At 49.7% G+C, this 16,505-nt stretch overlaps 1 protein-coding gene across 1 annotated transcript in view; it reads left to right on the plus strand.

Moving 5' to 3' along the window:
* LOC147101512 (myosin light chain 4-like) overlaps nt 1-16,505 on the plus strand; it is a 42,555-nt gene that overhangs the window by 15,852 nt on the left and 10,198 nt on the right. Inside the window, exons 2-4 of the mRNA XM_085966671.1 lie at nt 495-522; nt 1,774-1,923; nt 2,782-2,955. Coding sequence (XP_085822797.1) covers nt 495-522; nt 1,774-1,923; nt 2,782-2,955 — 352 coding nt within the window. The remainder of the gene's footprint in view (nt 1-494; nt 523-1,773; nt 1,924-2,781; nt 2,956-16,505) is intronic.

Here is a 16,505-nt window from a genome sequence, read left to right on the forward strand (position 1 = left end):
TACAGCACGGGTTAGATACAGATGGAGGAGGGGAGGAGGGAAGAGTGGAGGAGGATGGAGGGTGTAGGAGTAGGAGGGAGGGGGAAGAGGGAGGAGTTGGGGACGGGAGGAGGAGCAACAGTCCAGATGCAGGAGAGTGCTGGAATGTGGCGCTTGGGGAGGGTGTGTCAAAGCATTGGAAACACTCACTGCTATATGTGGGATCTTGCTGTGGCCAAAATGGCTGCCTGCAATAAGCAGTCAGTGCAGTCCAGGTAAGTAATTGCAGGTAAATGGTGAGATGGTTCTGGGAGACATGCTAAAGTGTTGTGTACTGACAGAGACGTTAACCCACCTTGACCAGGAATTCAGCCGGAGGCCTGTCTGATCTGATTGGGCTCGTATCACACCAGACGTCCCAATGTGAGGCAGCCCCGAGTGTGTCTTTATCAGTTTGATAACATCCCCTGATAAACAGTTCCTCTTTAATAAGACTGACTCTGTTTCCGTTTCAGATTGATTTCAATGCAGACCAGATTGAAGGTGAGTTGACATTTTTGTTCTATAACAAACACTATTAACTCTGTTCATTTTTGCCTCTTGATTGTGATCTCAATTTTCTTCTGAAAGGAGCTCACTCCGGTAGAGGGTCGGGGAAGGGAGCAGGGAGCAGGCCACAGCTCCTCCCCAGTGAGCTCCCTCCTCTGCCCTCTGAGGGGAAGCAGGCTATCACAAGGCGCAGTCTGAGAACACCTGCCAGCATAATAGAGCGGCTAAAAGCAGCTCAATAAAGTCAAAGGGGGAAAAGTACATTTGCGGCCAAATACGCACAGACAGGAACGATGAACGGATAGGCCCGAGGCGCACCCTGGGCCTCAGTATCACCAAGCTACGATAAACAAGTGCTGCATGGATAAATTATAGGCCATAGAATATAAAAGTGGAGCTGTAATGGTGAATCTAAATAAAATCTTAGTGGGACTGCAGTTGGCGACTGTGTGCAGTTTTGGGCTCCACACAATAAGAAGGATGCTGAGGCAACAGAAAGGGTCCAAAGCAGATTGACAGGGAGGCTGCCTGGTGTGAAGAAATACAAATACCCTGTACAAAGAAAGGCTTGAAAAATTATGACTGTTTTCATTAGAACAGAGGAGATTAAGGAACGATTCGCTGTTGGAAGTGATGAAGGGATGGGATAGAGTGGATAAAAACAGCCTGTTTACAGTGGTCAGGGGGTCTAGAACAATAGGACTTAGAGTCAAGATTAACTGTAAGAGATGTTGGACAGCGAGCAGGGGAAACCTTTTTACAGAGGGCGTTATGAGGTGTGGAATGCACGACCAGAATTAGTGACTGAAGGAGAGACCATATCAACACTTAACAATAGGTTAGAGAGGTGGTTGAAGGAAAGGGGAATAAAGGGGCTATGGGAACAGGGCGAGCACATGGGATTGGTATAAAGACCAACTCAGAGTGGCTGGGCTGAACCGCCTGCTTCTTTCTTATAATTCTATGTGATTGCCACATGCCCCCTGACACTGACCACATCCCCTGTCACTGTTCACACCCCCTTACAGTGACCACACTCCCTTTATTTAGTAGGGAGCAGGCCTTGGGTTTGATGTATGGGTACAGGTGGGCTTAACACTAGAATTGAACCCAGTGTTGGCAGCAGCAGTGTGATTGTGTCTGGTTGTATCTGGTTTTAGTTGTGTCCGGTTGTGTCTGATTTATGTAGCCGGGTTTCTCAGGTGTGGACAGTAACAATCCCATCACTCGTGTCTCCAATTTCAGAGTTCAAGGAGGCTTTTGCCCTTTTTGACAGGACTCCCTCTTGTGAAATGAAGATCACCTATGCACAATGCGGCGATGTCATGCGCGCCCTAGGACAGAACCCCACCAACGCCGATGTCATGAAACTGCTTGGAAAACCCAAACCGGAAGGTGAGTATCAGGGACTGGGGCTGCACCAATCTCCAGCAATTGTTTAACCCGCCTTACAATACTGACAGTAATAAGCAGCTTTGGGACACTGTGCCCATGGAGTGATGGGGCATGCGGCTCCTGGGGTGATAGTTGTGTTGGGCCCATGGAGTGATGGAATGTGGGAAGGGACATAACTGGGGGAAGAAGAAACGTGGCACATGTCTGCACAAAAATACACACACGCGCACACATACATACATGCGCACACACACACACGTGCACATACACACATACATGATTGCACGCGCACACACATACATGCACACACATACATGCACACACACACACATACACGCACACACACACGCACACACACACACACATACATGTACGCACACATGCGCACGCACACGCGCGCACACATGCACACACACACACACATACATGCACACACACACATACATGCACACACAGTCACACACACACATGCACACGCGCACACACATACATGCACACGGGCACACACAGGCATGCACGGACGCACACACTAGTGTACACGCACACATGCATCTACACACCTATGAACACATACACATGAATACCCATGCGCAAACATAAACACATATGTAATTAAATACAAAGATGAATACACACTTGAATATACACATAGTGAACATATACATGTGAACACCCCACACATACAGCCTTGTCAATCTCCATTAAAATAGGCCTTACGATATCTTAACCTGAGCTCAGCTCACCTCCTGAATCCCCTTGGGTGCGAGGAGCTTCACGCTTCTCCCACTCCTGTCAGATATGCCCTGTGGACGATCCTATCACATCAAATTGAGTGCCAGTCTGTTTGCCTCCTCACAGAGATGAACCAGAAGATGTTGGACTTTGAGACCTTCCTCCCTATGCTGCAGCACATCTCCAGGATCAAGGACCAGGGCACCTTTGAAGACTTTGTAGAAGGTTTGAGAGTCTTCGATAAGGAAGGAAATGGCACTGTCATGGGAGCTGAGCTTCGTCACGTGCTCGCTACACTGGGTGAGTCGCACAGTAACACTTCAGTTTGGAGGTGGAGGTGGGCCTGGGGTCTTTCCATAGCACGGAATTGGTCCAGATATTGATGTCAGATTATTATTGATCTTTGATTTCTACACAGTTCCCTTTAGGTAACTGTTGTATCTATGCTTTAATATGTTCAATCAAGCATGTAGATACGTCGAATTAAATCAGAGTCAGGCAGACAGGCTTCTAACTGCGATCTTTACTTTATTTGTAAAATAGCTGACTGCAGCTTTCCCGGGTAATTCCCATAATGCATTGCACATCACATTACCATATTGACTGGTGTCAAACTCGCAATCAATACACGACATCCCCCTTTTCCTTGGAAACAAACTTGCAGTTTACAAACAGTTGCTTACAATAACACTGCATAACTTATTTGGTTTATAAACTTTTTACAAACTTGTGTCTTACCACACAACTAAATAATTCCCAGGTTTAAACATTTAATATCACCCATGCAGTTCTCGCACAGTTTATGTTGTGACATAATCAGACAGTCTTTGGGGTTTTCTTTTAACCCTTTGAGGTCTGGCTGTATTGGGTATGTCTGACATGTTGGTGTCAGTGGGTATTGCCTGTGTCACAGTGGTATGTGTGTCAGGGTCTACTATACTGTCCTCAGTCCCTTGTGTTTCCTCCTGCTCATGGAGTGTCTCCTTTGGTCCATTGGTTCTGTATTTCTTCACAAACGTAGTGTTTCTCGAGTAGCGTGCTCCTTCTGGAGATTCCACTACTACTTGACTCCCTGTTTTACTCAAAACTTTGTGCGGTGTGGCATTAAAAGGGGTGGTGAACTTGTCCACTTTGTCCTGCCGTACCAGCACCGTGTCACTGATGTGCCTCAATAATTCCGAGACTCGAAGGTAGCAGAACAAAACAAGGCTTTTATTAACTTAGAACGAAACACGTAAGCGAGAGAGATGTCGTCCTTCTGGAGACTGGGGCTAGACTGAAGCTAGCTTACAAACGGGGCCAGGTATGGGCGGAGCCCTACACACAGCACATTCCAGTATACAATACAGCACATTCCAGTACACAATACAATGAGGTCTGGGGGAAGGGAAATGACACTGAAACCGATCTCAGTCACAGGCAGTGATGAATGGAAATATTTCATCACATTCACCCCTTCTATAGATTTAGTCTGTTCGGGGGTTTGATAGTCCTCTGCGACCGACGTGGCTGTTGCGGTGCCGCGGGTGTCGGCTGGGTGTCCCCGGTAGCCTGGGTCTCTGCCGGGGGTGCCGCCAGGGTTGTTGAAGGGGTAGTTGGTGGGGGTGCCGTTGGTCGGTGTTCTTCCGGGGGTGATGAAAGAGTAGTGGGTGGGTAAGAGTTGCTGTGATCGTCGTTGCCGCTATTGCCGTGGTTGTTGTCGATGCCGGCTGGGGCGACGTCTTTTATGGACACGGTGTCCTCCCTTCCGTCGGCGTGCCGGACATATGCGTATTGGGGGTTGGCGTGGAGTAGGTGTACTGGCTCCACGAGAGGGTCCGTCTTGTGGCCCCTCACATGCCTTCGCACGAGTACCGGACCTGGGGTGGAGAGCCATGACGGCATGGATACGCCTGAGGTGGATTTCCGGGGAAAGACAAACATTCGTTCATGAGGCGTGGTATTAGTGGCCGTACACAATAGCGACCGTATCGAATGGAGCACACCCGAGAGGACTTCCTGCCAGCGGGAGATAGGGAGGCCCTTGGTCCTTAGAGCTAGAGTGACTGCTTTCCATACTGTCCCGTTCTCTCGCTCCACTTGGCCGTTACCCCGGGGGTTGTAGCTGGTGGTACGGCTCGTGGCGATCCCCCTGGACAGCATGTACTGGCGTAGCTCTTCACTCATGAAGGACGCCCCCCTATCCGTATGGATGTGGCTCGGCATACCGAACAGGCAGAACAGGCTGTTGAGGCATTTAATGACCGTGGCGCTGGTCATGTCTGGGCAGGGGAAGGCGAATGGGAACTGGGAGTATTCGTCCACAATGTTCAGGAAGTAAACATTGCGGTCGACGGACGGGAGGGGGCCCTTGAAATCTAAGCTGAGCCGCTCAAAGGGCCGTGTAGCTTTGATTAAGTGGGCTCTATCTGGGCGGTAGAACCGAGGCTTGCACTCAGCGCAAGTGCGGCAGTTCCTGGTCAGGGACCGAACTTTCTCAATCGAGTAGGGTAAGTTACGGGACTTTATGAAGTGGAACAGCCGCGTGACCCCTGGGTGGCAGAGGTCGTTGTGGAGGGTCTGTAGCCGATCCCCGGTGGCGCTGGCACACATCCCTCGTGAGAGGGCGTCGGGGGATTCGTTAAGGGCCCCTGGCCGGTAAATGATGTCATAATCGAAGGTGGAGCGCTCGATCCGCCACCTAAGAATCTTATCATTTTTGATCTTCCCCCTCTGTTTATTATTGAACATAAACGCTACCGACCGCTGGTCGGTAAGTAGGGTGAAGCGTTTGCCGGCTAGGTAGTGGCGCCAGTGGCGCACTGCCTCCACGATGGCTTGGGCCTCCTTTTCCACGGAGGAGTGTCTGATCTCGGGCCCTTGGAGGGTCCTCGAGAAGAAAGCTACGGGCCGCCCCGCCTGGTTGAGGGTGGCCGCCAAGGCGAAGTCAGACGCATCACTTTCCACTTGAAATGGAGTGTTCTCGTCCACTGCCTGTAGTGTGGCCCGCTCAATATCCTGCTTAATGCTTTTGAAGGCGGCGTGGGCCTCAGCAGAGAGCGGGAAAGAGGATGCTTTCAAGAGGGGGTGGGCTTTGTCGGAGTAGTTGGGGACCCATTGGGAATAATAAGAAAACAACCCCAGGCACCTTTTCAGGGCTTTGGGAGTGTTGGGCAGGGGCAGCTCCCGTAGGGGGCGCAATCGGTCGGGGTCTGGTCCGATTTCCCCATTCTCCACCACGCTGCCTAGTATGCAGAGGCGCGTGGTGTTGTAAACGCACTTTTCCTCGTTGTAGGTGAGGTTGAGTTTTTGTGCGGTTTTCAGGAACCTCTCGAGGTTCGAGTCGTGATCCTGCTGGTTGTGACCGCAGATGGTGACGTTGTCGAGGTAGGGGAAGGTTGCCTGCAAGTGGTGGTCATCGACCATGCGGTCCATCTCCCTCTGGAAGACCGAGACCCCATTCGTCACCCCAAAGGGGACTCTGAGGAATTGGTAGAGGCGTCCGTTCGCCTCGAAGGCGGTGTACGGGCGGTCCTCTGGTCTGATAGGGAGCTGGTGGTACGCTGACTTGAGGTCGATGGTGGAGAACACCCGGTATTGGGTGATTTGGTTCACCATTTCTGATATGCGGGGTAGCGGGTAGGCGTCTAGTAGGGTGTACCTGTTGATCGTTTGACTATAGTCGATCACCATCCGTTTCTTCTCGCTACCCCTTACCACTACCACTTGGGCGCGCCACGGGCTGTTGCTGCGTTCAATAATGCGCTCTTTCAGGAGCCTGTCTACCTCGGTCGCGATAAACCGCCTGTCCTCCCAGCTGTACCTCCTGCTTTTGGTCGCTATTGGCCGGCAGTTAGGGGTAAGGTTCGCGAATAGCGAAGGCGGCTTTACCTTCAGGGTAGCCAGACCGCACACTGTGAGGGGCGGCTGGGACCCACCGTACTTGAGCGTGATGCTTTGGTGGTTGCACTGGAAATCCAGGCCCAAGATCACGCTCGCACATAGGTTCTTCATGATTAATACTTTAAAATTATCATATACAGTTCCGTTAACGCACAATTGTACCGTGCAGTAACCCAGAATGGTCGATGTCTGGGTTTTGTCAGCCATAGAGATGGTACCCTGAGTAGGGACCACCTTTAGGGAGAGTTGTTGTGCCAGTTCTGGGTGGATAAAGCTCTCCGTGCTTCCACTGTCAATTAAGCATTTAACCCGGCACCCGTTTACCTCGATGTCCACCATTGATCTGGATAGCGGGTGCGGCCTGGTCTGGTCCACTGTGACCGATGCCACTGTAGGGCCCTGATCGATACAAGATGGCGTCCACGCTGTCTGCTCACAAGATGGCGGACCCCACGAGGTCGGGCAAGATGGCGTCCAAGATGGCCGCTCCCACGGCGCACACGCGGCGGTGGCGGGTTTTCCGGCGGTTGGTTTTCCGGCGGGGTTCCCTCTGCACACCTTCCCGAAGTGCCCCTTCTTACCGCACTTAAAGCAGGTGGTGCCTTTCGCCGGGCACAGGTTTCTGGTGTGCTTTGGCTGCCCGCAGAAGTAGCAGTTGGGGCCCAGCTGGTGTCGGGCTGTCGGGCGGGGAAGATGCCTTCCAAGATGGCGGCGCCCTCGGTGCACATGTGGCGGTGTGGACGACACGGGCTGAAGAGTAGGCGTCCGAGTTTCTCTGGGCCACATCCAGGGATCGCGCGGTGTCCGCAGCCTGTTTCAGGTCCAACCCCGTTTTTTCCAGCAGTCTTTGCCGGATGTAAGTGGAGCTGAGGCCTGTGATGAAGGCATCGCGAACAAGCTCGTCAGTGTACACTGCGGCTTTTACATCTCGGCACTTGCAGTCTTTGCCAAGCATTTTCAGGGTGCTTAGGAACTCCTCCACCGATTCCCCAGGTCGCTGTGCGCGGGTGGCGAGCAGGTGCCTAGCATACACCTCATTCGTAGGCTGCTGGTAATGCGCCTTTAAGATGTCGCAGGCGGCCAGGTACGTCTCGGCGTCTTGGATGAGGGGGTAAACCCGGTGGCTTACCCAATTCCGCAGAATTCCGAGTCTCATCCTTGCAGCGTCCGTAGCGTCTTTGACGGCTGCGGAATTGTCCAGGAAGAATTCCATACACTCAAACCAGTGTCCGAAGCATGCTGATGCGTCCGGAGCATGTTGATCCAAATCCAAACGTTCGGGTTTCAGGAGTTGATCCATAGTGTTGAAAATAAGTTAATAAAATTGATGTGCCTCAATAATTCCGAGACTCGAAGGTAGCAGAACAAAACAAGACTTTTATTAACTTAGAACGAAACACGTAAGCGAGAGAGATGTCGTCCTTCTGGAGACTGGGGCTAGACTGAAGCTAGCTTACAAACGGGGCCAGGTATGGGCGGAGCCCTACACACAGCACATTCCAGTATACAATACAGCACATTCCAGTACACAATACAATGAGGTCTGGGGGAAGGGAAATGACACTGAAACCGATCTCAGTCACAGGCAGTGATGAATGGAAATATTTCATCACAGTCACCAACTTCCACCTCTGAGTATTGTGTTCTCCGCTGTTCATCTGCGTACAGTTTGGACTTGCCTTTTTGTTCTGCGTCCCGGTCACGTACCTCCATGTCTGCGCACGACTCTGTGATGTCTGGCAACTTTCCTCTCATTTTCCGTTTAAAGAGCAGCTCTGCCGGGCTCTTTCCTGTTGTGGCATGGTCAATGCTCCTGTACACAGTCACATATTTTCTAAGTTCACGTTTCCAATCTAGTCCTTCTGACTGAGCAATTCTGATTCTCTTCATCAGCGATGCATTCTGGCGCTCGACTTCTCCGTTAGCCTGAGCCCATTTTGCTGTCGTTTTCAGGTGTTTGATCCCGTTGTTTTCACAGTATTCTTTGAATAATTCAGATCTGAATTGGGGACCATTATCAGATTTGCAGGTGATTGGCAAACCATGACGGCTGAAGATTGACTCTAAACTATCAATAACCTTCTCTGTTGTTGTGGAGGTCATGATGTCGTATTCATAGTAGCGACTATAATAATCAACTACCACAAGAATGGAGTGGTTGGATGGCAAGGGTCCCAGTAAGTCTATAGCTACATCCTGCCAGGAGCCCTCCGGTAATGGTGTTGGTCTCAACGGTTCAGGTGGGTCGGGTCTGGCTACTATCTGACAGCCATGGCACGCTTTACAGTGTTTTTCAGCTGCCTTGTCCATGCCAGGCCACCAAACCTTGATTCTGAGATGTTGCTTAAGAACATAAGAACATAAGAAATAGGAGCAGGAGTAGGCCAATCGGCCCCTCGAGCCTGCTCCGCCATTCAATAAGATCATGGCTGATCTGATCCTAACCGCCAATCCACTATCACAGAACCATCTCCTGAATCTAACAGAATTAGACACACGAAATAGGAGCAGGATCAGGCTACACGGCCCCTGGGCCCGCTCCGCTACCCACAGGGCCATGACCGATCCGAACCTAGACTCATGTCCAAATTCCTGCCCGCTCCCCGTAACCCTTAATTCCCTTTACTTCTAGGAAACTGTCTATTTCTGTTTTGTTCCAACTATTCCCAAGTGTCCTTCATGTGCTAACACCAGGGCTCGTGCATGTAACACTGTGGGTAGCACGATGCGTGTTCCCCGAAGAACTAGGTACCCCACTACGCACAGCTTGTTTGCAATTGCTGCATAAGCTTTACAGTTCTCAAAATGTCCATTTGTGATTGCCTTCCGTACCTCAATCAGTACTGGGTCGGTAGCAGAGGCTTCCTCCACCTCTCTAGTAGTGGGTGCTTTTGGTGTCGCACTCACAGCTACAAATCTCACGTATTCATCTGAGCCATGAGAATGTCTCTCCTGTTTTGCTGTCTCCCCCAGCAATCGTGACAGTGGGTCTGCAATGTTTTGCTTGCCTGGAATGTGTACCACCTTAAAATCGTACGGCTGTAATCTAAGTACCCATCTCCCTATACGGGCACAGGGTTTAGAGTGTGGGCCGTATATCACTTGCAATGGCTTATGGTCAGTTACCAAGTTAAATTTTCGGCCATACACATATGGACGCAGCCTCTCACAAGCCCATACAAGAGCGAAGGCCTCTCTCTCTGAGAGTATTTCCTCTCACAGTCTGTTAAACTACGACTTACATAGCATATTGGCACCTCTTGTCCCTGTTGGTCCTGAACTAGTACTGAGCCTAAACCTACAGGACTGGCATCTGCTGTCACCTTGGTTGGTGCATCCTTATCAAAATATGCTAAAGTGCCGGCTCTGGCCAAATCTTCCTTGAGTGCACTGAATGACTGTCTCTGTTGTGATCCAAATTTAAATGGTGTGTCTTTTCTCGTCAGGCGTCGCAGTGGCTCTGATAGCGTTGCAAACTGCGGGATGAATCTGCTACTGTACCCAACGAGTCCCAAGAAACTCCTCACCTCTGTAGCATTCTCTGGTTCCCGAGCTTCTGCCACCGCTCGCACTCTCTCTGCTGTTTGTCCAATGCCCTTTTCAGACAACAGGATTCCCATGAAAATCAATCGGTCCATGTTGAATTGGCACTTCTGACAGCGTGCAGGCGTCTGTCGTGCGTTTCCTGGTCGTGTGCATGCACGATAATGTCATCTGAGATGTTTTCAACATCCTGCAGTTTGCAACGCTATCAGAGCCACTGCGACACCTGACGAGAAAAGACACACCATTTGAATTTGGATCACAGCAGAGACAGTCATTCCAGCTAAGGCATTAGCTATCTCGTGCTGATATTGCTCACTAGCTGAAGATACACCGAATATCAGCCTCTTGTACCTGTATACTCTGTTATGTACTGCAAACATTGTGATTTCTCATGACTCAGGGGTCAGTTCTAGCTGGTGATAACCACATTTCAGGTCTAGCTTACTAAACACCATCGAGCCATTCATACCTTGGAGTATCTCATCAACGGTGGGGATTGGATATCGTTCCCTCACTATTGCCTGGTTTGCTCGTCTTATGTCTAGGCATAACCTTACATCCTTATCCGCTTTTGGTACAATAACCACAGGATTTACCCATGGGGTGGGACCAGTTACAGGTTCAATAACGTCCATGTCCCTCAATTGTTTTATTTTGGCCTCTATTGCCCCCCTTAAGTTGAATGCTATACGCACAGGCTTCACTTGTGGGTCGATATACAAACTGATCTGTTTTGTGTTCAGCCTTCCTACTCCCTGGAACACCTTTGGATACCGCTGTTCTAGTAGCTGTCTTACATCCACCACAGCTGAGACATCTGCGCCTATTTTTAAAACTCCCAGTTTCATGGCTGTCTCCCTTCCTAGCAACGGCTCTCCATGGCCTTTAACCACAATGAATTCCGCCTGCTCAGTTCTCTTACCTATTGTAATCCCACATGTGAATACACCTTTAACTGACAGTGGTCGGCTAGAAGCATAAGAGAATAACTTTCTCTCTGTCTTAGGGACATATGACTGACACTTAATGTGTTCTGACTTTAATCCTTCCCATGTATTCTCATCTATCACATTATTAGTTGCACCCGAATCAATTAACATTCTCAGGTTTACTCCCCCCACACAAAAGGTAAGTCTCTCTGTCACGTTATTTCCAGTAACAGCAAATGCACAGTTATTTTGTTCCTCTACGTTGTTCACACTGTGTTTCTTTGTAACTTTTGTGCGGCATACTTTGGAGAAATGATCCTTTCCCTTGCACTTATGACACGTTTGTCCGCGTGCTGGGCATTTTGGATCTCTGCCCATGTGGTCTGTGTGTCCACATCTGTAACATTTCCTTTCGTTCCTATCGCCATTTCCTTTTGGTTTCTCCGTCGAGCTTTTCGTATAATACCCTCTTTTCTGTGTAACACGACGAACAGTATCTGTCTCCGCCTTCTCTGTACATGACATGGCTGACATCTGCTCCTCGACGTTTTCACATTGTGAGGCCAATTGCAACGTGCGGGCGAGCGTTAGACCATGCCCTTCCTCTAGCAGTTTCCTCCGCACATAGGCTGACGTGCACCTACTCAGGATAGCGCCTCTTATTTGATTATCCACATCCCCCCCAAAAGCACAGTCTTTAGCATCCTGCCGCAGGCGAGTAGCAAATTGTTGCACAGTCTCACCTGTCTTCTGGGACAACTTATGAAAAGTCTGTCTAACAAATGCTGCGTTGACCTGGGGCACGAAGTAGTGATAGAAACATAGAAGATAGGAGCAGGAGTAGGCCATTCGGCCCCTCGAGCCTGCTCCGCCATTCGATGAGATCATGGCTGATCATCCAAACTCAGTACCCCGTACCTGCCTTCTCCCCATATCCCTTGATACCTTTAGCTCTAAGAAATATATCTAACTCCTTCTTGAATATATTTAAAGACTTGGCCTCAACCGCCTTCTGTGGTAGAGAATTCCACAGGTTCACCACTCTCTGGGTGAAGAAATTCTTCCTCATCTCTGTCCTAAATGGCTTACCCCTTATTTTTAGACTATGACCCCTGGTTCTGGACTCTCCGACCATCGGGAACATTCTACCTGCATCTAGTTTGTCCAGACCTGTCAGAATTTTTAAAGTTTCGATGAGATCCCCTCTCATTCTTCTAAATGTGGCACGGTGGCATAGTGGTTAGCACTGTTGCCTCACAGCGCCAGGGACCCGGGTTCGAATCCGGCCTCGGGTGACTGTCTGTGTGGAGTTTGCACATCCTCCCCGTGTTTGCGTGGGTTTCCTCCGGGTGCTCCGGTTTCCTCCCACAGTCCAAAGATGTGCGGGTTAGGTTGATTGGCTATGATAAATTGACCCTTAGTGTTGGGGGATTAAATACGTGGGGTTACGGGGATAGGGTGGGATATGTGTTGATGTAGGGGTTACGGGGATTGGGTGGGATATGTGTCGGTGCAGGCTCGATGGGCCGAAATGGCCTCTATCTGCACTGTGGGGATTCTGTGAATAGTAGCAGTTCTGTGAATAGTAAACTCCAGCCCAATCGACCCAATCTCTCCTCATATGTCATTCTTGCCATCCCAGGGATCAGCCTTGTGAATCTTCGCTGAACTCCTTCCATGGCAAGAACATCCTTCCTCAGATGTGTGGGTTAGGTTGATTGGCTATGATAAATTGACCCTTAGTGTTAGGGGGATTAAATACGTGGGGTTACGGGGATCGGGTGGGATATGTGTCGGTGCAGGCTCGATGGGCCGAAATGGCCTCTATCTGCACTGTGGGGTTTCTGTGATTCTGTGAAGGCGGCCAAAACTGCACACAGTACTCAAGGTGCGGTCTCACCAAGGCCCTGTACAACTGCAGCAGGACATCCTTACTCCTGTACTCAAACCCTTTCGCTATGAAGGCCAACATACCATTTGCCTTCTTTACCGCCTGCTGCACCTGCATGCTTACCTTCAGCGACTGGTGCACAAGGACACCCAGGTCTCGTTGCACTTCCCCTTCTCCCAATCTATTGCCATTCAGATAATAGTCTGCCTTTCTGTTTTTGACACTAAAGTGGATAACCTCGCATTTATCCACATTATATTGCATCTGCCACCCTTCTGCCCAATCACCCAAATTGTCCAAATCATCCTGGAGTTTCTCGGTATCCTCCTCGCAGCACACACGCCCACCCAGCTTTGTGTCGTCTGCAAACTTGGAGATATTACATCTAGTTCCCTTATCTAGATCATTAATGTATATTGTGAATAGCTGGGGTCCTAGCACTGATCCCTGCGGTACCCCACTAGTCACTGCCTGCCACTCGGAAAAAGACCCGTTAATTCCTACTCTCTGCTTTCTGTCCGTCAACCAGTTCTCTATCCAAGTCAATACCTTGCCCCCAATCCCATGTGCCTTAACTTTACATGCTAATCTCTTATGCGGGACCTTATCGAAAGCCTTTTGAAAGTCCAAATACACCACATCTACTGGTTCTCCCTTATCTATTTTCCCAGATACATCCTCAAAAAATTCCAGTAGATTAGTCAAGCACGATTTACCTTTTGTAAATCCATGTTAACTTTGTCCGATCCTGTCACTGTTTTCCAAGTGCTCAGCTATTACATCCTTTATAATGGACTCTAGCATTTTCCCCACTACCGATGTCAGGCTTAGCGGTCTGTAATTCCCCGCTTTCTCTCTACCACCCTTTTTGAATAGTGGGGTAACATTAGCTACCCTCCAATCCATGGGTACAGTTCCAGATTCCAGCGAATTTTGGCACTAACCGCCGCCGTGTAGTCTGCTGGCTCTCCTGTGTCCGGTAGAGTCGAAAAGATATCCTGGACATCTGGTCCTGCTAGGTGTAAAAGTAGAGCTCTTCTCCTCTGCTTTGTGGCAGCTGTAGAGGTATCGTCGATAATGAGTCCTTTGCCATCGGCATAAAGCTCAAAAGACGTTAACCACCTCGTCCATCTCGGACCCAACGTGGCTGGCTTGGCGAAGCATGCAAAATTTTGAATGCCGGTCTTCGCCATCCTAGCTAACTAAAGCTGGGGCAGCTACTTATTTAAAAATGATTCCGTTCGTTATCCTCGTCGCCAATGTTGTATCTATGCTTTAATACGTTCAATCAAGCATGTAGCTACGTCGAATTAAATCAGAGTCAGGCAGACAGGCTTCTAACTGCGATCTTTACTTTATTTGTAAAATGGCTGACTGCAGCTTTCCCGGGTAATTCCCATAATGCATTGCACATTACATTACCGTATTGACTGGTGTTAAACTCGCAGTCAATACACGAAAGTAACTGTTCAGAGCGTGACCCTCGCTAGCCTCTTGTCTCTGCCACACTGCCGCTCACTTCTCTTAGTGAGGTCTGCGTGGCTGTTTGTCTCTGTTAAATAAACCACAACCCACAGTCACCTTCTTAACAAACTGACTGTTTCTGATGTCTTAGAACCTCCCTACATCACAAGGGAGCAGTAAGTACCCTCTGATGGGACAGGAACCTGTCACTGCCAGCGATTAGAATCATCATAGAAATTTATGGCACAAAAGGAGGCCATTCGGACCGCTGAGTCTGCACCAGTCGAAAAAGAGCTCTCCGACCTTGGTCCGTAGCCCTGTAGGTTTCGGCACCTCAAGTGCATATCCAAGTACTTTTTAAATGTGATGAGGGTTTCTGCCTCTACCACCCTTTCAGGCAGTGAGTTCCAGACCCCCACCACCCTCTGGGTGAAGAAAAATTCTCCTCAACTCTCCTCTAATCCTTCTACCAATTACTTTAAACCTCTGCCCCCTGGTTATTGACCCCTCTGCTAAGGGAAATAGGTCCTTCCTATCCACTCTATCTAGGTCCCTCATAATTTTATACACATCAATTAAATCTCCCCTCAGCCTCCTCTGATCCAAAGAAAAAAACCCCAGCCTGTCCAATCTTTCCTCATAGCTAAAATTCTCCAGTCCTGGCACCATGGCAATGACTGGGCCTCCTCTATTTACCCAGTCCATAGGCAGGTGGATCTTTATTACAATGGTGGGTTGGGGGGCGGTAGTGCAGTGATGTAGCCACAGATGGGCCTCAGTGTGCCATGGCCCACCCACAGTCAGGAGAAATATAGCAGCAGAGGACGGTAGCGTAGATTCCCAAGGTCAGCAGCCAAACACGAGCAGAGCAGCGAAGTGCAAGCTAAAAACACAGGCTATGAGGGACAGCGGCCCCCAGGACAGGCGGTGGGAATAACGGTTAGAGACAGTAACTCGAGCAGATGTGGGTCTGTCTCTAGAATAGTTCAACGTTGGGTCCGTTGGGAGGGAGCAGCATTTAAATCTATGAGGCGAGTTGAATTGTTTGTACATTATAATAGAAATGATTCGCTGCAAGGTCAGGCCTTCAGTCATCGCCCGTCCATCAGAAGTTGGGTCCCAGACAAGTCTCCATTGCTCGGGGCCGTGAACACCTGGAAAATGGATGGGATCGCTCGCCCACGACACGGCCCACTAATACATCCCATCGGTTCCTGGTCTCGGGCCATCGCTGCACAGACTCACCGAGGGAGAGAGACTGATTCCCAGGGCACTTGGCCACACTGAGCAGTTGGCTCACGCTGGACGCATGAGCTGAAAGGCTTGTCATTCCCCAGCCGTCTGCTCTACATTGGGTGTTAGCTGTGTGTTAACTGGGCAGAGTATCAGAGGATCACTGCGGCACCCAGTGTGCCCCCTGTTAATGGCCTTGTGAAGCTGGTATGCGATAACACAGCTTGTGAGTACAATCCGGCTGGTCATCCTCCTCAGCACTAAGACCGCCTCTTTCCACCTCCGTAACATCGCCCGTCTCCCCCTCCGCCACAGCCCATCTGCTGCTGAAACCCTCATCCATGCCTTTGTTACCTCTAGACTCGAGTATTCCAACACACTCCGGGCCGACCTCCCACATTCCACCCTCCGTAAACCTCAGCTCATCCAAATGCTGCTGCCCCATCAGGATCACTAAGGAAGTGGTACTTGGTAAAATAATGGGACTCAAGGTGGATAAATCCCCTGGACCTGATGGCTTGCATCCTAGGGTCTTGAGGGAAGTGGCGGTAGGGATTGTGGATGCATTGGTAATAATTTTCCCAAACTCCCTGGACTCAGCAAAGGTCCTGGCAGATTGGAAAACTGCTAATGTAACACCCTTATTTAAAAAGGGTAGTAGGCAGAAGGCTGGAAACTATAGACCTGTTAGCCTAACATCTGTGGTTGGTAAAATGTTAGAGTCCATTATTAAGGAGACAGTAACGGAACATTTGGATAAACATAATTTAATAGGACAAACTCAGCATGGTTTCATGAAGGGGAAGTCATGTTTGACAAATTTGCTTGAGTTTTTTGAGGAAGTAACATACAGGGTGGATAAAGGGGAACCAGTGGACGTAGTGTATTTAGACTTCCAAAAGGCA

This window comes from Somniosus microcephalus, chromosome 24 (genome assembly GCF_052327205.1).
Source record: "Somniosus microcephalus isolate GS21.2 chromosome 24, FLI_Smic_1.0, whole genome shotgun sequence".
Lineage (NCBI taxonomy): Eukaryota > Metazoa > Chordata > Chondrichthyes > Squaliformes > Somniosidae > Somniosus > Somniosus microcephalus.